Source organism: Canis lupus, chromosome 19, assembly GCF_048164855.1.
Source record: "Canis lupus baileyi chromosome 19, mCanLup2.hap1, whole genome shotgun sequence".
Taxonomy (NCBI): domain Eukaryota; kingdom Metazoa; phylum Chordata; class Mammalia; order Carnivora; family Canidae; genus Canis; species Canis lupus.
In genome coordinates this window covers 9,776,422-9,801,547 of record NC_132856.1, presented here as the reverse complement: position 1 = coordinate 9,801,547, position 25,126 = coordinate 9,776,422, and the positions used below count along the sequence as shown (strand labels likewise).

General features: G+C 42.6%; 3 protein-coding genes across 11 annotated transcripts in view; 2 read left to right on the top strand and 1 right to left on the bottom strand.

Moving 5' to 3' along the window:
- FANCD2 (FA complementation group D2) overlaps positions 1-4,563 on the top strand; it is a 57,455-nt gene extending 52,892 nt beyond the window's left edge. For all 7 annotated transcript variants that reach the window (XM_072785167.1, XM_072785161.1, XM_072785166.1 and 4 more), the window contains exons 42-44: positions 695-841; positions 2,000-2,095; positions 4,150-4,563. In XM_072785167.1, coding sequence (XP_072641268.1) covers positions 695-841; positions 2,000-2,095; positions 4,150-4,221 — 315 coding nt within the window. In that variant the 3' untranslated portion in view covers positions 4,222-4,563. The remainder of the gene's footprint in view (positions 1-694; positions 842-1,999; positions 2,096-4,149) is intronic.
- Positions 4,564-5,180: 617 nt separating this feature from the next.
- Positions 5,181-8,556, bottom strand: FANCD2OS (FANCD2 opposite strand). 3 transcript variants are annotated; one of them, XM_072785206.1, is made up of 2 exons: positions 8,330-8,556; positions 5,181-6,183 (listed from the first exon to the last, which is right to left on the bottom strand). In XM_072785206.1, exons 1-2 carry the CDS (start codon positions 8,385-8,387, stop codon positions 5,639-5,641), a joined length of 603 nt encoding a protein of 200 aa, XP_072641307.1. In that variant the 5' UTR covers positions 8,388-8,556; the 3' UTR covers positions 5,181-5,638. The 3 variants fall into 3 exon arrangements, with proteins under 3 accessions (XP_072641307.1, XP_072641309.1, XP_072641308.1); XM_072785208.1 differs by lacking the exon at positions 8,330-8,556 and adding an exon at positions 8,088-8,323; XM_072785207.1 differs by lacking the exon at positions 8,330-8,556 and adding an exon at positions 7,936-8,087.
- A 4,700-nt stretch (positions 8,557-13,256) lies between these two features.
- BRK1 (BRICK1 subunit of SCAR/WAVE actin nucleating complex) lies at positions 13,257-24,499 on the top strand. Its single transcript, XM_072785160.1, has 3 exons — positions 13,257-13,460; positions 22,290-22,372; positions 22,615-24,499. The coding sequence occupies exons 1-3, from the start codon at positions 13,343-13,345 to the stop codon at positions 22,639-22,641; spliced, it is 228 nt and encodes a 75-aa protein (XP_072641261.1). The 5' UTR covers positions 13,257-13,342; the 3' UTR covers positions 22,642-24,499.
- Positions 24,500-25,126: the final 627 nt, after the last annotated feature.

Below are 25,126 nucleotides of genomic sequence, written 5' to 3'. Positions count from 1 at the left end.
TGAGAGAGATAGAATGTTGGTGGATGTGTTGCTGCTATAAAGTACTCTGGGTGGGAGGAATATTATGTAAGTGACAATTCTCTGCTAGAGACAAGAGGTGGTTCTAAAAGCAGCCATCTTCAGAGCTTTTCAGCTGTACTACTTACTTGTCAAGGAACACATCTGTCTCTTGTGAGAACATTTTACCATTAGGGTATTTTTCCTATAGTTGAACCATTGTCACTTTTTGTCTGAAGAAGCACAGAGCCATAGAGCTCTGTAGTCATGGACAAACCAAATTCTTCTTCAGTTCCTATTGCTTCCTCTGCTGGTTCTAACTTCAGAAGCTGCTGAACAGTGGAGTTTTAAGGACACCTGGCTAAAGAGGGGTACTCTGTTGTTTAATATTAGCATAATACATGTTCAAGAACACTTTAGATCAATTTATTGATAATTGGTCAATAAGAGATTATGAAGAAGAACTTAAGGTGTTGGTGGCATGTCTTCTAGGCTCTTTTAGCTTGAAGAAGAGCTGCCATTCTCTTCAGAGTACTCTGCCAAGCTACTGTTTAATGGAACATGTCTCTGGCCTATACTTGGAGGATTTATGCTCTTATTCAGTGTTCAAGACATCGAGAATTCAAAAGTTTCTGTATAGGACTATGAAAGCATGATAATAAATCCAGATGAGTTGGGTGTATTTGTTTCCATCTAGATTCACCAGGACACGAAACTCACCAAACATGTGCCTTTGCTTAAAAAGACCCTGGAGCTTTTAGTTTGCAGAGTGAAAGCCATGCTTATCTTCAATAATTGCAGGGAGGCTTTCTGGCTGGGCAACCTCAAAAATCGGGACTTGCAGGTAAGCCTAGGGCCCTGCCCAAGAGAGTCTACTCCCACTCTTTGTGAAAGCATCAGAAGATATATCAAGGAGGTCAACTAAGCCTTTTCTCCCAATAAGACTGCTTTTCTTTTCAGGCTGTGGCTATTTAGCTCTTAAAATCAGGACACATTGCTTATGGCCTTAAGTCACGGGTTCCACCCCTTAGCCAGCAAAGGCACCAAAATATGCCACTAATAACAAGGCCTCAGAGATAGAAGAGCCAGATCAATAAAACCTCTCTCCTAGCCAGAGTGGGCTTCTGTAAGTACTGAGGGTAGATTCATAATAACATTTATTTATATGGACAAACTTTTTAAAAAATTATTTTGGGTCTTTTTCTAAAGCACTCTGTCTTATTCCTGAAATTGTTCTCTGCCTCATTTTAACAAATAAACATTTCTAAGGTCTTTCAACTATCTGGCCAAAATCTTGTATTGCTTATAGTACTGCTTTGAGTTCTAGAAATTTTCATATAGGGTCCAAGTCCTTCTTGTTTACAATACCTGAGGAGTTTATAATCTTGTATATGAAAAGAATAGCACTCCAGAGAGTTTCTTTTTTCACATTTGCTTTATGAGATACTAAAACTTCTACAATACTATTAAACAAAATACTATAATAAAACAATACTGTTGTTTCCATGGAAAAATAAAGCTTAGAGAGGTTAACTTACCTAAAGTCATTCAGCAATAAGTGCCAGGGTTTGAATCCAAACAGAAATGATGCAAAGCTGATGTTCTTAAACCACTTTATGTACTGTCTTTCAGTCTCTACATGGTCATTTGTAGTTGGTGTGTTGGTGGTAATACACTTTAAGGTATTTGTGAAATTTCAAAACCGTATTCAACATTTACTGAAAGAGTCACCAATATCCTGGCCTTGTAAAATGTAGTATGATATTAGAATACAACAATGGGCTTTTTGTAAAACTACATATTAGAGCCACACATATCTTAGAAACCTAGGGTTGATGACCACTTCTCTAGATGCTAGATCACAGGTTGGTCTCCATATTTGACCATGCTTGAATGGCTAGAATGTCATCTTTTCTATTGCCTATAAGCTAAGCCTTTCTCATCTTGAGACCCTAAATAAGTCATTATAACCCACCATTTGTCTTGGCCCATTCACATGTAGGGTGAAGAGATTATATCCCAGAACTCCCAGGAAAGTGCAGCCGAGGAGAGTGAGGATGATACCGCATCTCAGGTCTCCAAGAGCAAAACAACAGAGGTATTTCTGCATAAGGCCCCAGAGTGTGTAGTCGACTGTTGCATTTTGTTAATTATTCTGAGTCAGTAGAAAGCACAGAACTTTTGCTACTTATGCTTTTTTTTTTTTTTAAAGTTTATTTATTTTAGTAATCTCCACAACCAACATGGGGCTCGAACTCACGACCCAGAGATCAATTTGCATGCTCTTCCACCTGAGCCATCCAGGGACCCCTCCCATTGCTTATGTTTATAATCAAAGACCTCTATGCCCATCTCTATTCTCTCAAGAAAAACATGTTTTTATATGAACTCTGTGGGGGCCAGAAGAGTATCTCAAGTTGTGGCATGTTATAGAGTTAAGAATTCCCTTTCATTATTCATATTAAATTCATATCTGAAGGGCACCTGGGTGGCTCAATTGTTGAGCATCTGCCTTTGGCTCAGGGCATGATCTCGGGGTCCTGGGATCGAGTCTTACATTGGGCTCCCTTCAGGGAGCCTGCTTCTCCCTCTGCCTATCTCTCTGCCTCTCTTCTCTGTGTCTCTCCTGAATAAATAAATAAATTTTTTTAAAAATTCATATCTGAAACCATTTGAGAGGGGAGAAGAGGTCAAGTGTTCTCTGAATGCCGAGAAGAATGAGTTAAAACATTTAATTATGTTGCTTGAATATATAAAATAGAAATATGAATGCAGTTGGTGAAAGCTAAAGCACAGAATCAAAAGCTTCAGTTACTAAGGACTATAGTAAGAGCAGGGGTCCTTATTCTTTTCTGGGCTACCACATATACTTTCAGGACTTTAAAGAAAGCTGAAGAAAAATGTGTATGTTTATAAAGTGTTCTTACAATTCAGGTGGGTTTTGGACACCAAGAAGCTCAGATTTCAGAGCCCCTGTTATGAAGTCTCTCTATGATGCAATTCGAGGCTAATGCAGAGAGATAATTTAGCATGAAAAAACTTTTATGGGATCCCTGGGTGGCGCAGCGGTTTGGCGCCTGCCTTTGGCCCAGGGCGCGATCCTGGAGACCCGGGATCGAATCCCACATCGGGCTCCCGGTGCATGGAGCCTGTTTCTCCCTCTGCCTGTGTCTCTGCCTCTCTCTCTCTCTCTCTCTCTCTGTGTGTGACTATCATAAATAAAAAAAAATTAAAAAGAAACATATTTCTAAAAAAAAAAAACTTTTATTATTTAAATAGTATACTTCTGCCTTGTTCTCATAAAAATTTTTTGAAGCAGACGATATCCTGTTAGTTTGGTACTTTCAGCTAAGGAAACCTTCCAGATTAGAGTTGCATACCAACGAATTGTATGCTGAATTCCTATTGAGATACACCAGAATTCTTAATTTAGCAAATATTTCATTCTGTATTGAATACCTGCTTAATTCTGTGTCAAACACATGCAGTAGAGATGAAAGACCATGGGTTGTTTTGTTTGTTTTGTTTTTTTTTTTATGATAGTCACAGAGAGAGAGAGAGAGAGAGAGAGAGAGAGGCAGAGACATAGGCAGAGGGAGAAGCAGGCTCCATGCACCGGGAGCCCGATGTGGGATTCGATCCTGGGTCTCCAGAATCACTCCCTGGGCCAAAGGCAGGCGCCAAACCGCTGCGCCACCCAGGGATCCCCATGGGTTATTTATAAAAATCATGTGAATTTGGTCCAGTTGCAGAATGTTGTAGGTCAGTATGACACTGGCCTCCCTCATGGTCATGATACAAGAAAAATGGGTGAGTTTCAATTCCGTTTTTTTTTTTTTAAGATTTTATTTATTTATTAGAGATACACAGAGAGAGAGAGAGAGAATGAGGCAGAGGGAGAAGCAGGCTCCATGCAGGGAGCCCGACGTGGGACTCGATCCCAGGTCTCCAGGATCACACCCTGGGCTGAAGGCGGCGCTAAACCGCTGAGCCACCAGGGCTGCCCAATTCCGTTTTTAAATGAATGGTTTAATGCCTATCATTGGTTTTAACAATGATACAGTACAGTTATAAATCCTGTGGGAGCAGTATTATAATTTGATGGGGTCACCCAGATGACCTAAAATATCTAATTATCCTTTTGCCCCTTAGGATGCTGAAAATGATGAAGTAAGTGATGGAGAAAAGGAGCAAGATAGTGATGAGAGTGAAGACTCCGATTAGACCACAGAGAGACTGATGTCCCCTCCCCATCTCTGCTAGCCTCTTCCCATTTTGTGTTCAGGATTTGAAATCTGCTATCTGCCTTCCTTACTGGAAGCATCTTGTTTTGTCATTAGGAGGGTGGGCTTTACTGAACCAACTTAATTGTATATTTCATAGGTTATCTAATATCATCAAGACCCTAGCTCAGGGTTCCACTGTAGCATTACCTAGCAGTCTGGGCAAACATGGACTGTTGTGCTGTGAAGAGTCACAATTCTGGGCTTTGGGAGCTAGTTTTGAAACTCAGAAATTTAGGATTGTAACAGTTTTACAAATAAATTGTTTTAAGTTCTGCCTTAACCACCTCATTCCTCTTTCTGAATTTCCTTCATAAATCAAGGATTACAAGGAATTCAATTGGAGTTTATGCAGAGAGAAAATGGAAACTGGTGCCAACACATCAGTTCTACCAATTAAAATCATGTTTCCTATTCTAAGAGCCATCTCTATGTGAGTTGAGAAGATCTTTGTGATATTTTTGGAAGAGTGACGAATTTCTGGTCAATGCCCAAAGAAAGTCAAAAGGAAAGTTCTGGCTGCTTTTTAAAAAACTTTTGGTCATCATGTAGATACAGGATAAAGAGGGAAAAGGTACCATCAAACTCATATTGACTTTGTATACATATTTATTTTATTTCCACATTATTCTGAGTTATACCTATAGACTCATTATAACAATGCTACAGAATTAGTTTATTTGAAATAAAATAGTAGTACACCAGCTAAAATGAAATGAAGAGCTCTCATGTGTTGAAAGCTAAGTTTCATTGAGCTTCCAAGTTCTCATGTGTTGAAAGCCCAGTTTCATTGTTGCTTCTAAGTTCTTTCTTGCCAGGTTATAAATATTCCTTAATATTTGCTGATATTACTACCCACTTTTGCACTCTGCAGTGGCATTAGGATGGGGTTGATTAAGATTTTTGTTGTTGATTTGATGGGGGGAGATTTTTTTTTTTTTTTTTAATGCTTGAGTCGTCTATAGATTTTTGACCCCCTCATTCTCATGTACATGGAAAGCCATTATTTCCTTCCTTGATACCCATTTTCCCAACTCATTTTGGTCTTAGATGTTTAAGTGAGTTCACACTAGGCTCATTGGTTTATACGGTTTAATGGTTCTTTCTCACATGTACATGTCAACACTAGTTTGACTCTCTTTTAAATGTTGTTCATCTTTACAATGGAAATGCTCTCCTTTGCTCTGTCACTGGCCTTTGGGGAGGAAAGGAGGAAAGGGGTTCCTGAATTGTCAGTGCTTGACAGAAAAGCAAGATGGCTCAGGTGATGTCAGTTTCCTTTACATGAACAGGTTTCTGTAAGCTTCAGGCACACAGCATAGGATGTGTTATAAGAAACGGAATCACATGGGGATCCTTTACTTGGAGTGTTGCAAGGCAAAGGTGCACTTCTTGTACGTTGCATACAGTAAAAGGATAGAGCGCAGCATCTGTTTACACATGGTCACTGTCATCTGAATCTGAGGTTCCTTAAGTCCAGTGGGCCACTGGTTCTCCCGGCTGATGATTTTGCAAAAGGCTGATTTGTCTGAAACTCTGAAGGTCCCAGTCCATTTCGGTGGCTGAGCTGTGATGACCCTGCCAAACACAGAATCCACTCCACTGAGGCGGACAGGCTGGGGCTTCCTGACCAGCCCTTTCTTGTTGTTTATGGTTCGGAGCTCTGATGTGTGGCAGGGTAACTTGGGACTCATCCCAGGCTCCAGAAATGGGCTGTCTAAGACTAGAGTGACCTCTTGAAAACACAGCTGCACTTCAAGGTCAGAAGGGGTATGTGGGAAACAGGGGGAAGCCCTAAAGGGATGCTTTGAAGAAGGTGTAGGTGTTGTGTGCCGCAGCCATTGGAAGCTCTCGTCCAGTGGGGTCCATGGTGACCAGAGCTGGTATCCTGCCATTGACAGTCCTAAAGAAGAGGAATCAGAACATGGAATTTCCCTAGCATGGTTTTGGTGAGGGCACAGCTGTTTAAATTCACATTTATTTGTTTCATTATTGACTTTAACTTACTCTGTAGTCCTCAAAGACAGATTCCAATAGATGTTAAGGAATACTGGGAATTCTATAAAGAGCAATAGTGGATGGTAACAAGTATTGAATGTGGCAACTGCCATGTGTACTAAAACTTTATTAAATCTTATCTCAAGCCTCTGAATGTAGGTTTTGATGTATTTTACAGGTGAGGAAATGGATTTGTCCAAAGTGGAATATCCTAGTTCACTATTAGGACATATTTTGTGTCAGTAACTGTGAAAGACCGAATCTACACCTCTAAGGTGGCAAAAGCTGCTCTTCATGATGAGACATTATTTGTGGTTAGAAGCTCAGAAAAGCCGTGTCTTACCAAATATTTGGACTCTAATTCCCTGTACTTTATGCCAGTGGTTCTCAAAGTGTAATCCTAGCACTAGTAGCTTCAGCATCATCTGGGAATGTGGAAATGTACATTGTTGGGCCCTACCTCACACTAAAGGATCAGAATCTGCATTTAAACAAACCCTCTGGGGGATTCTGATGCACTCACAGTTTGAGAACTTCTTATAAGCTGTCCCTTTTAAGGAACCTAGGTTTTTGTTATTAAATATGAAGACAATATCCTCTTGGCCCTAAAAACCTGTTTTCTAATACAGGAGGACAGCTCTCTCAGTGCCCTGAGCTACTTATATATACCACCTCAGAGGAATTATACCAGGCTAGAAGGAAAAAAAGAGTTTCCAAAGGACAGTGTTTAAAAATTTTTAAAGATTTTTCTGATTCTTCTAGGTGCGCTTTGTTTTGTTTTCGGTTTCTTGTGGGAGACCCAGTGGTTAAGATCTTGGATTTTTCCTCCCCTGCTTTGAAGAAAAAGCAAAGGACTGGGAAGATGTTGTTAACTAAAAATTTATTCAAGTAGAATTTGTGTTTTCCATCATTCTATTTTAAAAGTGCCAATATCTAAAAGGTTTTACTGAATTCAGAAGCTAACATTTCTTGAGCACCTACCTATTATGTTAAGGGGCATAGCAATTCCCTTTTCTTTCCAGCCAAGTGTATTTCTCTGCCCCTTCTCTTTTCTCCCACAAAAGGTAACAGCAGCAGATCTGATCCCATCCCATCCAGAATTGCCCAGGAAATGCTGTGAAAAGTTGACTCCACCATAGTTTGTGGAGACTTCACCACAGTAAAGTTCATTTTTAAAAAAGAGTTGGTGACATTTCAAACCAGAAGACCTATCCTTGACAGTGTAAAGGAGATTTTGTTGATTTCTTTCTCTCCCTATCTTTGTACACTCCTTCCCATATTGTGTTCAAATATCTGGACTGCTTTATAATGAGAAATTGACACTGAAGGGATGGTTATCTATTACAAAAAGCTATGAAAGTCTTCTGATGCTTGGTATCACCCTGAGGGAATACATCCAAGATGAAGGTTGCTCCGGCACACAACGCCATGGCAAAGTGGAGGGTGTTAACTCCTCAGTATAGTAACCGAAAAGATTATTTAACCCCAGGATCCTTTACCTGATTCCCCTCGTAAGAGAAAATAGGGCCAGAGGTAAAAGGCTTTTTATCAAAGGTCCCGCCTTAAGTAGTGGACAGAACCAACGTGGGATGAGAGAGGGCTTCTGACCCCAGATCTTTAAGCCACTTCCACCAAGGTTTATATCCAGACGACTCACCCCTCCATTCCCACCACCCGGAAATCACTGTCATCCATTCCAAGAGGGGTTGAACCTTGGAGATCTGTTCAACATCTTGTACTCTGGCCAAAAAGTCTTCCCCTTCATAAACTCCTCCCGTTCCAAGGAACCAGGTCCCTCGATTTCCCCACCTGGGAAAGGGGAAGTAATGGTCCAAATGCGCTGAGGTCTCCTGAATTGTGAACTGCGATCCTGATCCTGATCCAGAGAGGCTGGAGTTGCCCGGAGTGGGGAGGCTCCCCCTCCCAGCGGGGAGAAGGGGCTTGTCCCCGGGGGGGTCCCTAGCCAGGGGTGGGGGCCAGATGGCTCTGGCTGAGGCGGAGATGGCGGTGGGAGCCCGGGCCCGGTCCCACCATCCGGGCCGGGGGCTCACCTGCTGAACTCCGCGGGCCGGACGCTCCAGAGTGGCAGCCGCTGTTTCCGGGCCGCATCTTTTCTCCACCGGGCGCCTGGCAACCGCCTTTGTGACCCAGGACCGCGGGGGGAGCCCGAGCTGCCGCGGGGGTGGGGGCTCGAGGCGCCGGGTGGGCAGTCTTCAGGGCTGGATTCCCCACCCCCACCTCCTTGGAACGTCCAGTCTAGGACTCCGCCTTACGGAGTGCGGGTTCGAATCCCGTCCTCTCCATTCCCTCTCCTCCTCCCTACCCCACCACACCCGTGTGCTGTTGAGCTTGTCACCGCAGGCAGGCATGCCCACGTCAAAGGGTGTGGTCAGGAACCTACACAAAAGTCCTCAGACTTGGAGTTAGTGTTTATAGTCTTGACTCTTTAAACTATGCTCAGTGGGTATTCAGGCTGAAAGCCTTTATTCCTGCACTGGAATGATCCCAGTGCAAGGAGACTATAAATGCTCACCTCTCAAGAGCAAGAAGTGTACATGTCTTCCCTTGACTAACCAAAAATCTTTCTCTGCCTTTATCATTATCAAAAAAGATAATGCTTGTCCTCTTTTCACAAAGCTGAAACACTGACCGTTTCATCATAGGTAAACAGTGATTTGACAACCTGATATGCAAACAATTTCCCTGGAAGGCCAAGGAAGAGAGGTTTCCCAATGGATTCCTCTATCCCCTGTGCCTGGCTATCCTAGAGCCTGGCACTAGGAAGTATTTGTGGCAAGAATTAACTAATGGCCCCACCTTCCTTTACCTTGTATACCCAGAAATTGCCCTTGCACTTTGCCAACTGTGGAACATAGCACAAATAAGAGCTGTCCACCTTTTGTCTGGCTCTTTGGGTGAAGTTGAAGTGGAGAGATTGGACCATGCGGGTAGAGTCAGACTAAAGATTTTCATTTGGAAGACCAGATGGTCCAGAGGGACTTGTCAAGAATTGTCAGATGCTGGGGGGGGGGGGGGGGTGTGAGGCGCACGCTTGAAAGGAAAAGAGAGGTGGAGATAGTTTGGAAGTGAAGTCAGAAAATGGAGAGAGAAGCAGAGAGTAATGAGTCTTGCAAGACACTGAAATGATTTGAATTGCAAAACTTTTGTTTTCCACTAAGTTTAATTTTCATCTCAAAAGAGACAGATTTTTAACAAAAAAAAATCTTTTATTTATTCATGAGAGACACAAAGAGGCAGAGACACAAGCAGAGGGAGAAGTAGGCTCCATGCAGCCCGATGTGGGACTCGATCCCAGGACTCCAGGATCACATCCCGAGCCAAAGGCAGACGCACTTAACCGCTGAGCCACCCAGGCATCCCTCAAATAAGAGACAGTTATTTTTTTTAAAGATTTTATTTATTTATTCATGACAGAGAGAGAGGCAGAGACACAGGCAGAGGGAGAAGCAGGCTCCCTGCTGGGAGCCCCAAGCGAGACTTGATCCCGGGACCCCGGGGTCACGCCCTGGGCCGAAGGCAGACGCTCAGCCGCTGAGCCACCCGGGCGCCCCAAGAGACAGTTATTTGAAAAGCAAACCAAACAGTTTTTATTGAACAGTTGTGTTTTTTAATGAAAATCCCCGAAGCAAAATTGTAAAATTAAGTTACTGGATAGAGAGGGCTTTGTGCTGTTACGACAATCTGCACCACAGTCCTCTATGCAGTCTTTCAGCTCTGAAGGATCTATTTTTGGAAGTACTATTTGCTGTTACCTCTGGTTCTGATACTCCAGTTCCATGGCTACCACACATATATGGAAAACCAGAATCTCCCATACCACATATTATCAATGACCTACAACATCAACATTGTATCATGTAGCACTCAATATTCTGTGTGCACTGTTCTCAGGGATTGTCATGACAGCAGCCACATATGCTCTGCCAAAAGATGGTTCAGTTCTTTCAAAGCTAGCAACATTGCCATGGTGCACATGCAATCCTTAGCTGCATAAATGATGGTCCAAGTGCACGCGATTGCAATAAAGATTCACATAACCATGCTTAATGCAATTGACACATTTCTTCAAGCTTTTGACTCCACACTGATTATTACACATGGAGTCATTGACAAAATTCCCAAAGTTCTATGAAGCACATGGTAGACCTAAAGGCAGGGACCTTGTTCCCTTATGGCTGAGGCAATTTGCCACCCAGAAGCACTCCTTGTTGCACCAACAGCATTCCCAAAGGTTTTGCCTCTGTATCCTTGCATCACTCATCATAAACAATTTCTGCACTGAAGAACTACCACACTGGCAAACCCATACTGGAGGACTTCCTGATAGCAAGCTCCCTGAGGTATGTAGGGAAAAGCTCCAGAAGTCCAGAGGAATATTCTTCACTGTAGGAGAGCACTATATCCTTGAGTTGTTTGGAATTACAGGGGAGACCCTAGAACAGGTGTATAGGAAGTCCAGCAAAAGGAGAAAAGCTGAGCCTGACTTGTTCATGGAAGACCATTAATCATAAAAAAATAAAATGTTGGATAGATATGTGTACTTAATTTTCTTTCTGCCTAAAAAGAAAATGTAATCATGAGTGCCTGCTTTGTGAAGAGTCAGGCACTGTGCTTAGTGTTTTATTCTTTCTTACAGAATTCTCCCAACAATCCTAATCCATCCATATTGTTATTCCTTTTTGTTTTTATTATTTTTATCTTTTTAAAAAAGATTTGATTTATTCACGAGAGAGAGAGAGAGAGAGAGGCAGAGACACAGGCAGAGGGAGAAGCAGGCTCCATGCAGGGAGCCCGATGTGGGACTCGATCCTGGGTCTCCAGGATCACTCCCGGGGTTGAAGGTGGTGCTAAACCGCTGAGCCACACAGGCTGCCCTGTTATTCCTTAAAAAAAAAAAAAAAAAACTGGAGATCCCTGGGTGGCTCAGCGGTTTAGCGCCTGCCTTTGGTCCAGGGCGCGATCCTGGAGTCCCGGGATCGAGTCCCACGTCGGGCTCCCACCATGGAGCCTGCTTCTCCCTCTTCCTGTGTCTCTGCCTCTCTCTCTCTCTATCATAAATAAATAAATAAATAAATAAATAAATAAATAAATAAATAAATAAATCTTTAAAAAATAAATAAAAGTAAGTTGATTTAAAAAAATAAAAAAAAACATTTATTTATTCATGAGAGACACACAGAGAAAGCACAGACACAGGCAGAGGAAGAAGCAGGCTCCCTGCAGGGAGCCCGATGTGGGGACTCGATCCTCGGATCCTGAAGCAGGATCCTGGCCTGAGTGCAAAGCAGATGCTCAACCGCTGAGCCACCCAGGTGTCCCCATATTGTTATTCCTGTATTACACATGAAGAAACAAAAGCTCAGAGGGATGAAGTGACTCCTCTTTGGTAGATTTGTGATTTGAAACTGAGATGCCGTGCCTTTAAAGGAAAAGCTGATCTATCCGATTTCTCTGTGACATGTGAGAAATAGAACTACAACAGTATTACTCAGGAAGCGAAGTCTTGAGTGTCAGTTATACCTCTGGATGCCAGGGGTTTAATAGTTAGGGATGTTTATTATTTAAGTAACCATTTCTATGAATACATGAGAGAGTTCAGAAAGGCCTTAGCCTGTTTACAGAGTGATACGAGAAAATATTGGAGTCTGGAATTAACTGGTGAAGGTTCACCACTTAATTGTCTATGTGACCTTGAACTTCAGTTTTCTCATCTGTAAAATGAGAAGCCTCTTCCTGATTTCCTTCCACAGGGTTTGTGAGGGTCCAGTGAGGTAATAGCTATAAAAGCAGCTTTATAGCTTATAAAAACTTGTACCTAAGTAAAGGACTGTTAGTAACGATTTCTTCCCAGCTACTGCTAGAAGTAATCTGATCAAAAATTTTTTTCAAATAAAAGGCACGTATTGCACAAAGCAGATTGTAAATACTCCCTCAAAGAAAAATAAAATTGTCCATAATTCCACTACCTTAACAAACCAGACATTGGCATCTTCATGTATCCTTCTTGTCCTCAAGCAGACAAATTTTTGATACAGTTGCAATTAAAGACAATTTTGTATTTCATTTTCCTCTTCAATTTATCATGTATGTTGCCATAGTGCCCAGAATTACTATTTAAATACATTATATTGCCATAGGTGGCTATATTATTTTTTTTTAGAGATTGTATTTATTTATTCATGAGAGACACACATAGAGATTGGGGCAGAGACACAGGCAGAGGGAGAAGCAGGCTCCATGCAGGGAGCCCGACGTGGGACTCGATCCCAGCACCTCGGATCAGGGCCTGAGCCTAAGGCAGACGCTCAACCACTGAGCCACTCAGGCGTCCCTGGTTGTTTTTTTTTTTTTTGTTTTTTTTTTTTTTTAAATAACGTTACAAAGGGCACCTTTGTGCTTAAAGTCTTTTTTTTTTTTTCTTTTTCAATGATTTTTCTCAATGAAATAATTAGGTCAAAAAAGTCCGAATTTTTTTTTTGACAGCTCTTGCTATCAATTTACAAATTGCCTTCAGGAGTTGTGCCAGTTTACAGTGTGACCAGCTATTTAGGAGCCTATCAATTTCCCCTGGGCCTCTCCATCACTGGGTGCCATTGTTTAAACAACAAAAAAAAATGTTTTGTTCATTGGATGGGTCCAAGGTGGGGAATCATGTTGTGCTGCTGAAAGCCATTTTTAAAATGAGTCGTACTTAATGCGTCTTAATCGGCGACACACGGCCAACTTAGTTTGGAGCAACTGACCGAGCGAGCGTCTCGCGGTCCCGCGCCCGCTAACGACCCAAACCGCGGGCGACCGGGTCTGCGGTGCGCAGGAGAGGCGCGGCGCGTGCGCACTGCCCCCTCCCCGGCCGCCTTCTGGCGACTTTTTTCAGGGGCGTGGAGCAGAGAGGAAACGCACGCGAGGACTTGACGTCGCGCAGGCGCATCACAATGCCGGTGGATTCGTGGGTGCCAAGGGATGGGCGTGGGCTGGCGGCGCAGGCGCCCTGGCGGCCTGGAGGGTCGCGGCGCCTGCGCAGTGGCTCTCTTCAGGCGGCAGCCATGGCGGGCCAAGAGGATCCGGTGCAGCGGGAGATTCACCAGGACTGGGCGAACCGGGAATACATTGAGGTCATCACCAGCAGCATCAAGAAGATCGCGGACTTTCTCAACTCCTTCGGTCAGCGGGCGAGCAGGGGGCCGCGGGGGTTGGGTAGGAGGCCGCTCGGGCAGTTTGGCGAAGGCGCTGAGAAGCCTTGAAGGGGCTTGCCCCGGGAGCCCTGGGCGCTTGCTGGTTTCCGCGTCCTTTGCAGCCCACCTTGCCCCTCTCGCCCGGATCCTTAGGCCTCACCGGGCAGTCCCTGTAGGGTTATCCTGCGCCGGGCTGAGCTCCTCGGCTTCATTGCCGTCACCAGCAGATCCATTAGCAAGCCTTGCCCTCTCCCCGACTCTATAGAGGCAGCTGCATCCACAGCCTCGTCTTCGGTAGCCTCCCTGCTTCCTTTGTGACCCGCTTCCCTTCCAGTTCCCGCTTTGCACTTAGGGTGCGTCAGTCACAACGCAGCCACAGCTGTGTCGCTGCCCTCGTGTGAGTTTCTTGAGGCTTCCGCATCATTGTCAGGATCTCTTGAGCGCCATACCGTTGAGTCGCCTCTTCTGTCTTCCGGTTTTGCTGCGCTGAGAGTGGTGGGAGATGAGGCCAGATGTAAGGTCACGGAGAGCTCTGTATTGCTGCCACTAGCCAGCAGTAGGTATTGCTTCTGCTTCTAGCAAAATCTTTCCTAGGCATGGCGCGCTTGTGACAGATTCTTTCTGTTTTGTTCGTGTCCTTCTGGACAGCAAACCTGTAACAGACTCCCATCTCATGTGCTCCAAGTGTTTCCTTAACAGAACTGGGCACTGCGTAGACTTAAGTAATCACAAGGTGTAAGGATGACATCTAGTGATCTTTTTCCAACTAGTGTGCTTCTGTTCCACTAATTCAGCAACAAGCAACGAAGATTAAGTAGGGGAAACCGATGTATTTAAAAAAAAAAAAAAGATTTTAAATGAATTAATTATTTTCCAGCTGGAGAACTGATGCATCCTGAGGAGTAAGGTAAAAGAGCATGAATTTTCTTAGAAAGCATCAGCAAGAGAAACCAGATCTCGGTAGAAAGCGCTCTCAGGTACTCTGGAGGACACAGAATAAGAATCATTTCCTGCTTTCAAGGAATTTCTGTCTTGCAAATGAAATAATGACAGTTTCAGAACATCGGTTTTGTATTAATATATATCCTTATAAAGTGTGTAGGACTATAATTTTGATGAGTCTTAGTATGATGGATCTTTCTCACCAGGGAATGACTGAGGGTAGTTACTGAAAAGAATAGTATAGAGTCATATGAAAGAATAGTATAGAGACGCCTGGATGGCTCAGCGGTTGAGCATCTCCCTTCCGCTCAGGGCGTGATCCCGGGATCCAGGATGGAGCCTGCTTCTCCCTCTGCCTGTGTCTCTGCCTCTCTCTCTCTCTCTCTCTCTCTCTCTCTGTCTCATGAATAAATATATGAAATCTTAAAAGAAAAAGAAAGAATAGTATAAGTATGTCATTGATACATATTCACACACATAATTTGGTATAGAGGTTGTAGTAGGGAATGGTAGTCAACATAGATCTCGTATATCCTGACATCTTTTAAGGACTATGAGCAAAGGAGTATGGTTTAGTGAAAAAGATACATGGATTTTTGGAGATAGACTCAAGTTCAGAGGCTAGATTAATTGATTTGAGTGAACTGAGACTATTTACCCTACTATTCAGATAATCTGGGTTTCTTTCCTCAGTTTTTTTCTTTTTTCCTAAGTTCTATGCAAACTCTTTCAATACTAGTTTTCATAATTGGTTTCTCCTACTTTTCCTGGAGAGCTTGAACTATTATTGGAGGTTGTTCACAGCATTATTTACTCATAACATTTCTTCAGACAAAGGACCATGGAAGAGAAACCAAAATATTTCATGGTAGTAGAAGGATGGAATGGTGCTTCTTCCAGAAGGAGGATCCTTCCAGAAGGATCTTCTAGGAGAAGATCACGGCTTGAGATTTGGCTTAGTTAGGAGAGGCAGTGGAAAGTAGTTGGAAAAATCACTGACATGGAGAGTTTTAACCTTAAAAAGCAGAATTAAAAGATTTCACCTATCTGGTAAGATCTGATCTATACACACAGATTATCTAAGCAAAGTATTAAGAACAGCAACTAAATCAAAAAAGCATCTAAAATAACAAGTCATAGGGCGCCTGGGTGAGTTAGTCAGTTAAGCTTCCGGTTTCAGCTCTGGTAGTGATCTCAGTGTCGTGAGATGGAGCCCCAATTTGGAGTCCCTGCTCAGTGCACAGTCTGCTTAAGATTTCTCTCCCTCTCCCTTTCCCTCTACCCCACCCACTCAGGCGCATGCCTTTTCTTTCTCTCTCTCTCTCTCTCTCTCTCTCTCTCTTTCTCATAAATGAATAAATTTTTTAAAAAGTAAATTAAGCTGGGGCTGTTTTTCAAAAGTTAAAAATGATCTAGCACAAGTCCCCCAAATTTGGATCTGGGTAATGTAATAACTTCATTTCTGAGCACTGAGTTGTATTAATGAACCTTTTTTTTTAAGGATTTATTTATTTTAGAGAGAGAGCGAGCTTGAGTGAGGGTGGAGTAGAGGGAGTCTTTTTCTTTTTTTTTTTTTTTTTTTTTCTTTTTTTAGATTTTATTTATTTATTCATGAGAGACAGAGAGACACAGGCAAAGGGAGAGAAGCAGGCTCCATGCAGGGCCTGACATGGGACTCAATCCTGGGTCTCCAGGATCACGCCCTGGGCTGAAGGCGGCGCTAAACCGCTGAGCCACCCAGGCTGTCCCGAGGAAGAGATAGTCTTAAGTAGACTCTGCTGAGCTGGAAGCCCAAAATGGGGCTCTGTCTCAGGATCCTGAGATCATGACCTGAGCTGAAATTAGGATTTTTTTTTTTTTTTTTTTAGATTGTATTTATTTATTCATTAGAGACAGAGAGAGGCAGAGACACAGGCAGAGGGAGAAGCAGGCTCCACGCAGGGAACCTGATGCGGGACTCCATCCTGGAACTCCGGGATCACACCCCGAGCCAAAAGGCAGACACCCAACTGCTGAGCCACTCAGGCGTCCCCTGAAATTAGGATTTGCACCACCCAGGTGCCCCTATATTAATAAACTTGTAAATCACATACATTTATCTTTGACATAAATCTTGGTAATTTATGATCTACAGTCACTAGATTTATAGTGGATGAGTCTCGGAACTGACCAAAAATTGAAGAGTTTGAGATTAGGATTTGCAAAAGAGAAATGTCTCTTGTATTGCTTTATAAGCAAGGAAATCCCTGCACTGAAATTTTATCAAATGTGTGAGTCACATTTTATGGTCAAATAGAGAATAAAGACTTTTCTTTTTGAGATTTCCAACATGTCCTAGGCTGAGGAAGTATACACACAAAATTCCAATCTTAAGGAGCCAGAAGAACTAGTTAGCATAGGCCATTATTCTCCCTTAAAGTGATGCTAATGGTCTAATGTTGGGAGTGATTGCTAGATGGTTTTTGAAGATGTTAGATAATTAATTTAGTCCTTTTATTTATTTATTTACTTTTTAATTTAGTCCTTTTAAAGGAAAGGACAATTATTACAATTAAGAATGGAATTATAGGGATCCCTGGGTGGCGCAGCGGTTTGGCGCCTGCCTTTGGCCCAGGGCGCGATCCTGGAGACCCGGGATCGAATCCCACATCGGGCTCCCGGTGCATGGAGCCTGTTCCTCCCTCTGCCTGTGTCTCTGCCGCGCTCTCTCTCTGTGACTATCATAAATAAATAAAAAATTTAAAAAAAAAAAAAAAAAGAATGGAATTATAAGGCAAGGTTAGAAGCTAAAGCAATGTGACTCATCAGTCAGGTATACCTGAGGCAAGTTCTTGAAGATTGACATTATCACTGATATGAGTGTAGACAAGGACCAACAGGCTGAGAAACTTGAACAATCATGAAACACTTGAGACACTGTCTTGGCATTGAATGACTCAGGGTGAGCATGGGGCGGGGGGATAACATTTTCCCACTCCAGGCCCTTTGTGTGACCCCTCAGTTCTGAGGTGTATGTGTAGGGCTTAGACTGAGTTTGTAATACTATGATTTGGTGGTTCAGAGTTTTGTTTTTTTGTTTTTGTTTTTTTTTTAAGATTTTATTTATTTATTCATGAGAGATACAGAGAAAGAGAGGCAGAGACATAGGCAGAGGGAGAAACAGGCTCCATGCAGGGAGCCCGACGTGGGACTTTTTTTTTTTTTCCCTCTCCCCCGACCTGGGACTTGATCAGGGACTCCGGAATTATGCCCTGAGCTGGCAGATGCTCAACCGCTGAGCCACCCAGGCGTCCTGGTTCAGAGGTTTAATAGGAATTTACTTTGAGGGCAGTCTTTGAAAATGGCAGCAATTCAGGGCTCCTGGTGCTCAGTCAGTTAGGCTTCTGCCTTCAGCTCAGGTCATGATCTTGGAGCCCTGCATTGGGCTCCCTGCTCAGTGGGGAGTCTGCTTCTCCCTCTGCCTCTGCCCTCCACTCATACTTTCTCTCTCTCTCTTTCTCAAATAAATAAATAAAATCTTAAAAAAATAAAATAAAATGGCAGCAATCCTACAGTTCTCACCCTGAACACAGAGAGTCTTGTAGGCCATGTGGTTTGGAGAGGGAACAGTTTTTCCAAGCTAGCTAGTGACTTTCTGAACAGCTTTTACTCTGTGATTCCTTCCAACTGGTGAGAGTAATTATATTGGTGGACCACTTGAACCTGAGGCTCCACAAATCATGAGGCAGTGATGACATCCTAACACTGGCCTGTTGTGTACCTTGAGTTGTGAAGTTTCTAAAAATAGATTGTCACAGATGATAGCTTTTTATTTTTGTACTGTTGTACCTGATTCTAAACCTGATATGCACAAAGAAGTGTAACAAAAATAATAAATGTGGTTTTATTTATTGTTTGTTTGTTTAAGATTTTATTTATTTATTCGTGAGAGATAGAGAGAGGCAGAGACACAGGCAGAGGGAGAAGCAGGCTCCATGCAGGAAGCCCGATGTGGGACTTGATCCCAGGTCTCCAGGATCAGGCCCTGGGCTGAAGGCAGGCGCTAAACCGGTGAGCCACCCAGGGATCCCAATGTGGTTATTTTTAAATGTCAGTTTTATACTTAGCCAACAAGTATAGCATGCCTGTTATGATCCCAGCTGTGTGTCACGTCCTCTGAAAAAGAAATAAAGATAAATGGACATGCTAGCCACTCCTGAGAAATTTAGAATGCTGTCAGAGAAGCAAGCCTTAACAGCAACAAGTCAAGAGAATGACAGTATTGATTTTTGTAGGCTAAGGTTATGTGCACTAAGAGTTCAGAGGAGCTGATAACTGGCATTTGTCAGCAGTGGTAATGGATACACCATCAAAGCACCCTGACAAGAATGACTAGTTATCTTCATTTAAAGTCTAAAGATAATATACTCCTAAATGCACTCTGGTTTGATTTGTTCAGCTGCTGAATGCCTTCGAAGTGTTTTGCTTGAATTAGTATGTATTTCTTGGGATCTGAAATATGATCAAAATTTCTGGAGTTTAACATTTTATATTTCCCAACAGTGCTTATCCATTTAGGCCAGGAATGTAGTGTTGTTCTTGGATTCTGATTCACAGCCAGATCGACAGAGCTAGAACAGAACAGCCATCCAGGAAGGAACCCTCCTTCTCACCACCCCACCCCTGCAGATAATTCTGGCATGTCTCTTTTTATGGGAAATGACAGGTTGTTAGTGATAACATTCATGCTCTTACTGAATAGCATACATGATGTGCCTCTGAGCTTCTAAAAACCAGATTGAGAGAGACTTGATCCTGTTGGGCATTCCTGGCAGTGGTAGTGTATCTAGGAAAAGGAGCGTGCTGAGGTCCTTATACTCAAGCTAGATCTAAGAAAGAGAAGAAGCAGCACTAGCAGGCAAACAACATAATTTTTTAAAATATTTTTTCTTTATTTATTTATGATAGTCACACACACACAGAGAGAGAGAGAGAGAGAGGCAGAGACACAGGCAGAGGGAGAAGCAGGCTCCATGCACCAGGAGCCCGACGTGGGATTCGATCCCGGGTCTCCAGGATCGCGCCCTGGGCCAAAGGCAGGCGCCAAACCGCTGCGCCACCCAGGGATCCCCCAAACAACATAATTTAAAAGAATAACAAAGAATTTCCAGAATTGGTGAATCTATAGAGACAGAAAGATTAATGTTTACCAGGGGTTGGGGTGAGACTGAATGGAGAATGACTGACTGCTAATTGGTACAAGTTTCATGCAGGGATTATGAGGATGTCCTAAAATTAGATGATGGTGATGGTTGCACAACTTTGTTCTAAAAACCATTGAATTGGGATGCCCTGGGTGGTCAGTGGTTGAGTGCCTTCCACTCAGGGCATGATCCCGGGTCTAGGGCTCAAGTCCAACATCGGGCTCCCTGTGAGGAGCCTGCTTCTCCCTCTGTCTATGTCTCTGCCTCTTTCTCTGTGTCTCTCATGATTAAGGAATAAAATCTTTAAAAATAAAAATATTTTAAAAAACTCACTGAATTGTAAACCTCAAGTAATATGAACTTCATGCTATATAAATTATATACCAATAAAGCTATTTTTAAAAAAGAGACAAATAGCAGTGAAGATGGGTGAGTGGGAAAGGATCTAGTATGGAAACAAAAAGCAAAAAAGGAACCAGAAAGTGGAAGAGTCGGGCTATAAGCAGATTTTAAGAGAGGTGGGGAATAAATTACAACCCCAGGGGTTCATAAAGATGGTATCAGGCAGGGTGTGTGGTGGGAGAGTACCATCCTGGGCAGTAAGGAAACTAGACTCCAAACTCAGCTGTGCTATTGTTTTGTCCCAGCAGTTATCCAAGATGGGCCTTAGTTTCCCCACTATAGAATTAGTGGAATCACACTGGAGCCAATCTTTTGTTCCACTAACATAGCAGAATCCATAATTGTTTTCTCAAAAACATTTCTGTGCCAGGCAAGATACTCGTTACAAAAATTAGTAAGAGTCCGTTCTAGTGGGATAACAAACATGTAAATAAATGATAAATTACAAATACATAGATATCATTTGGCTAGGTAGCGTAAACAATTTAAGTCATTAAATATTCAAACTTGTAATAATGAGTTGTTGAAAAGATGCCTTAGTTTTTGTTTTTTTAGTGACTCGTTAAAAAGATGCAAACGTGTAATTTTTAATGGCCATTTTAATAGTCTTTCATAAATACACCATACTTTATGAAACTATTCCTATGTAATAGTGGTGAATGTTCCTGTTTGTTAAATCTATATACAAAGGGGGAAATGTGACCTAAGACCAAGTACATAAGTAATTTATAAACTAGAAATTCAACCATAAGTGTACAGCAGAAGGAGAATTCTATCTATCTGGCAGAGACGTCTCAGAGATCCAATTTGAACTGAGCCTTGAAGGAGAATGTTTAGACCGGCAAGATGAGTTAGATGTAGATGTGGACAAGTGAAAGTTGAGGCAAGAGCCGGTGTAGGAGGATTTGTCAAAATGGATGTGGACATGCTTTTACATAACAGGAAAGAGATGAAAAGGAAGTGTGAGCTAAGTGTTAAATCATTGTAAATGGAAGAGTGTCTCGGAGAGAGGGTATTTTAGACTTAAAAAATGAAAATTATTGAGGATGACCGAAAATTATTGACGATGTTGGAGGAGGTAATAGGAGAGAATTAGCTTGTCTGGAAACCTTTTTCTCCTGTTGAGGATGGTTGGGGAAAGAGTAGTCAAGTGGTTTCTCTTAGAGAAGTTGGCAGAGGAAAAGGTATTTTAGGGGAAATCTAGGTATCATTTTGGATAAGATGGTGAAAGATGATTGGACAGGGTAAAGGAAGAAAAGGGATTTTGCTGTTTTCTACAGATGGACTGTGGGCTCCAACGAGTATTTTGATGTTCTCCCAAGTTTTCTCTTCTGCTGAAATGCCTGTGCAGATATTGGTGACATTTTTAAGTACTTTCCAAGAGCAAAAGCAGTGAGGCTTCCGTGAGCTCAGAAACATGGGCGCCTTTGCTCCTCTCCATCGTCACTGCTGCTTTCATGGCCTCTGTTTTTCTTCTCTCTTGAGATTATTTTCTTCCTGTTGTCCCTTCCCCTCTCTTGAAACTCTTGGCTTGTGTATTAGCAAATAGTAGTTGTAGAGTTTTGGTGTGTTTTCTATTGCTGCCATAACAAGTTTACCATAAATGTAGCTGTTTTTATCACAAAAGTTTACTATTTTACAATTGTGTACAGTGGAATTCCAACATCACTTCACAAGGCTAAAATCAAGATGTCAGCAGAGCTGCCTTCCTTTCTGGAGACTCTAGGAAAGGATCTGTTTCCTTGCTCATTGGGTTGGTGGCAGAATTCAGGTTCTTGTGGTTGTAGGACTGAGATCTCTGTTTCTTTGCTGATATCACCTGAGGGCCCTTTCCAACTTCTCATTGTCTTTGGCATCCTTTGGCTCATGGCCTTCTTCCTCCACCTTTCCTGGTTTATCTCTACTTTTGCTTATGGATTTGTGATTAGATCCTGTTGATCTGGATAATCCAGGATCTCAAGGTCCTTAACTGTAATCACATCTGCAAAGTCCCTTTTGTCATGTAAGAAACATACTCACTCGGGGATTAGGGCATAGACATCTTTGGGGGTCCTTATTCTCTGCCTACCACCCTTGGTAGGAAGTTCAGCAGATCTATTCTAAGCTCCTAATACAATTCTTACCTCTTCTCCATTCCCCTGCTTTGCTCACCTGCTCCCATTTATGCTCTGTGTGATGTATCATTTCTCTTCAGCTAGGGGCCGTGTGTGTATGTGTGTGTGTGTGTGTGTGTGTGTGTGTGTGTGTATTTGGAATGACGTAAATCCTGAACATCAGTCTCCTTTTACCAGATATGTCTTGTCGTTCAAGACTTGCAACACTAAACGAGAAATTGACAGCCCTCGAGCGGAGAATAGAGTACATTGAAGCACGGGTGAGTATGTCGGAGAAGCCTCGTGAGGCTAGGCAAGGGCCGTGCAGAGAGAATGTGCGTTTCCACTTGTTGCTGAAATAAACCTGGAAGCGGTAACAGGCTTGGAGAAGTTAATGGGTTTGAACCAGGTTTCTGGGACTCCAAAACTGTTGTCTTCTACCACTCCCTACTACCTAGGATCTATAAAAATATATATTTTTTAATGCTTTTGAATTTATCTAATTGTCAATTTCCTTTGACAGGTGACAAAAGGTGAGACCCTCACCTAGAACTATGCCATGCTGCTGCTGGGAAGTTGCTTTATGGAACACAGGCCGACGTGGGAAAGGCCCCAGCAGCCTCAGCTCCTTCCTCTCTTCTTAAAGAGCAACAGGGCTTATTCTTGTTTTTCTTTTTTCAAAAGTGTGGCCTTTGGGCTCTGCCATGTACATCGACGTGTGATGTGGCATGTGGGAAGAAGTCCAGGGGAACTCTTGGAACCAACATTAGGCATTTTACCTTTTGAGTAACGTTTTGTAGAACTGTTCATCATTGTATTTGAAGCGCTCAGAGCCAGATGCCTGGGACTCTTTGTTAAGGTCCTCTCCATCTCTCTCTCTCAGACTTTCCTTACAGCTCTCATTGCCTCTGCATTGATTCTATAAACAGTCTTTGTCTCCTTTCCACCTTTGGCACGGGGGGTGGGAGGCAGTCCTGGCTGAGACACTTACGCCCCGGCAAGGTGGCCATCAGAGAATGTCGTTGCTAACCTACCAGTTTCTTGTCCTTTGGGGGAGGTCAAGGCCGGGCCTCCACTTGGCTTGAAGCGTCATTTTCAAAATTTTCTTTCTGTCACTTGGGGTATCTTTGCCTCTCATATTTCCCTAATAAACTCCTCAACTTTATCTGAGTGCTGTGATTATGGTGGGGAGAGGAGCTAGAGATGGGGCTCACCCATTCCACAGAAATCTGATGTGTGGGATGAGTATTCTAACATAAAACTTTCAGATGTATCTCTTTGATCAAAGCCCAGATCAAGCTTACCAGCTGGAGCCCTCCCCCCCACATTAGCACTTTGAGCTGACTCATAATTCATCTTGGGAATCATCTGGTCATTCAGCAGATGTTTATCAGGTGCTTACTATATAGGCTCTAATAAAAGATAGGCATTGAGTTAGGTGCGAAGCTTACAGTCTATTGAAATACCAGCATCCACACAATTTAACTGCAACCTAGGGCAGCCTGTGAGTTTTATCTGGTAAAAGCTAAATGTTTATTTCTTTTGAAAAAGCAAATAATTTAAACAGAAGAGTCTAAAACTTTTCACTCTAGCATCTAAAGCTTGCTATAAACTTATGCCACCCTACTTTTAAAGGTTTATTTCTTATATAGAAGCTCCATTTTAGTCACGTAGAAGTAGTCATACTCCATGCACACAAATTTCCCCGTTCAAGTCATATTTGCTGTTCTAAGGCTAACTCAAGTCACACCTCTTCCAGAAAGATCTCCTGGACTCAACTCTTTCATTCAGTACTGCCCTTTCCCTTTTCTGAGTCCCTCCCGTCCCACCCTGTCATGCTGACATTGCACTTGAACTCTGAATGTTCCCTGACGTAGTACCTGGTACTACATGGGATAGCCCATATGTGCCCCTTGCCCTGTACTGCCCTGCTGGGTGCCTTGCTGAAGGCAGGTGGTCAGTAAACTGACTTGGAGAGCCCAAGCTTCTTCATATTGTCACATCTCTTTAGAACCTCTGCTGAGGCCTTTGGAAGACCATTTTTAAGTAGTACCTTTGTGTAAAAATAGGATTTTATGGTGGAGACAAACTCAATATCCTTTCCTTTGAGATATGTTGCTTTAGAACATTATCAAACTCATCAGTAGAATGCTTTTAACAGTCACTTGAGTTCCTTATTCATAATAGCTCAGGATGAAGTAAGTGCTTCTAAAGTGCAAGTTTTAGGTCGTCTGGGGCTCCATCTGTCAATTTAGCAGACATTTGTTGAGTTCCTGCTACATGCAAGGACTACACCATGAGATTGTGATAGGGGCAAAAGTGATGGTAACCAATATAGGCACGAAAAAGCCTTCCTTTAATGAAATCACTTGTGAAAATGTTCAATAAATTCCGTGTGGTTGCATAGATGTCAATCTGTTATTTATTGATATCAAAGTAACATTTCTAAAAATTGTCCTAAGTAATAGCATGTCGCTAATGATAACCTGCTGGTTGTAAAGAGAATAAATGGTAACATTTGATGTGGGCAATGAGTGAGCCCAGCCTCCTACTAGTTAGTAGTAACCCCTTCATCACACCTGGCACTTTAAGGTATCAGAGTACTTTACTGTGTTATCACTCCCATTATAGAATGAGGCTCTGGTTTGCACAAGAATATGTAACTGATGTTATCTATACTTACTGAGTGTTATCATGTGCTAGATGTGCTAATTGCTTCATGTGCTTTATTTTGTGTAATCAGGCCCTAAGGAGTAGGCATTCTTATTTCCCTGTAAGAGGTGAGGGACTAGTTTAGAGAGGCTAAAACTTGTCCAAAGTCCTACGAAGTAAGGGAAGGTAAGGAATTAGAACCTAGATCTACCTGGGTCAAGCAGTTCTAACCATTCTTCTATTCTCAGTGTGGCATATAACGAGATCTAAAATGTATTGTCTCATTCCTAATCCAGTGCCCTTTCACTGTCCTCACCTGAGACACTGGAAGCAGATACACTGCTCTGTTGATTTTACACGCTCCCACACTTCTTTTTGTGAAG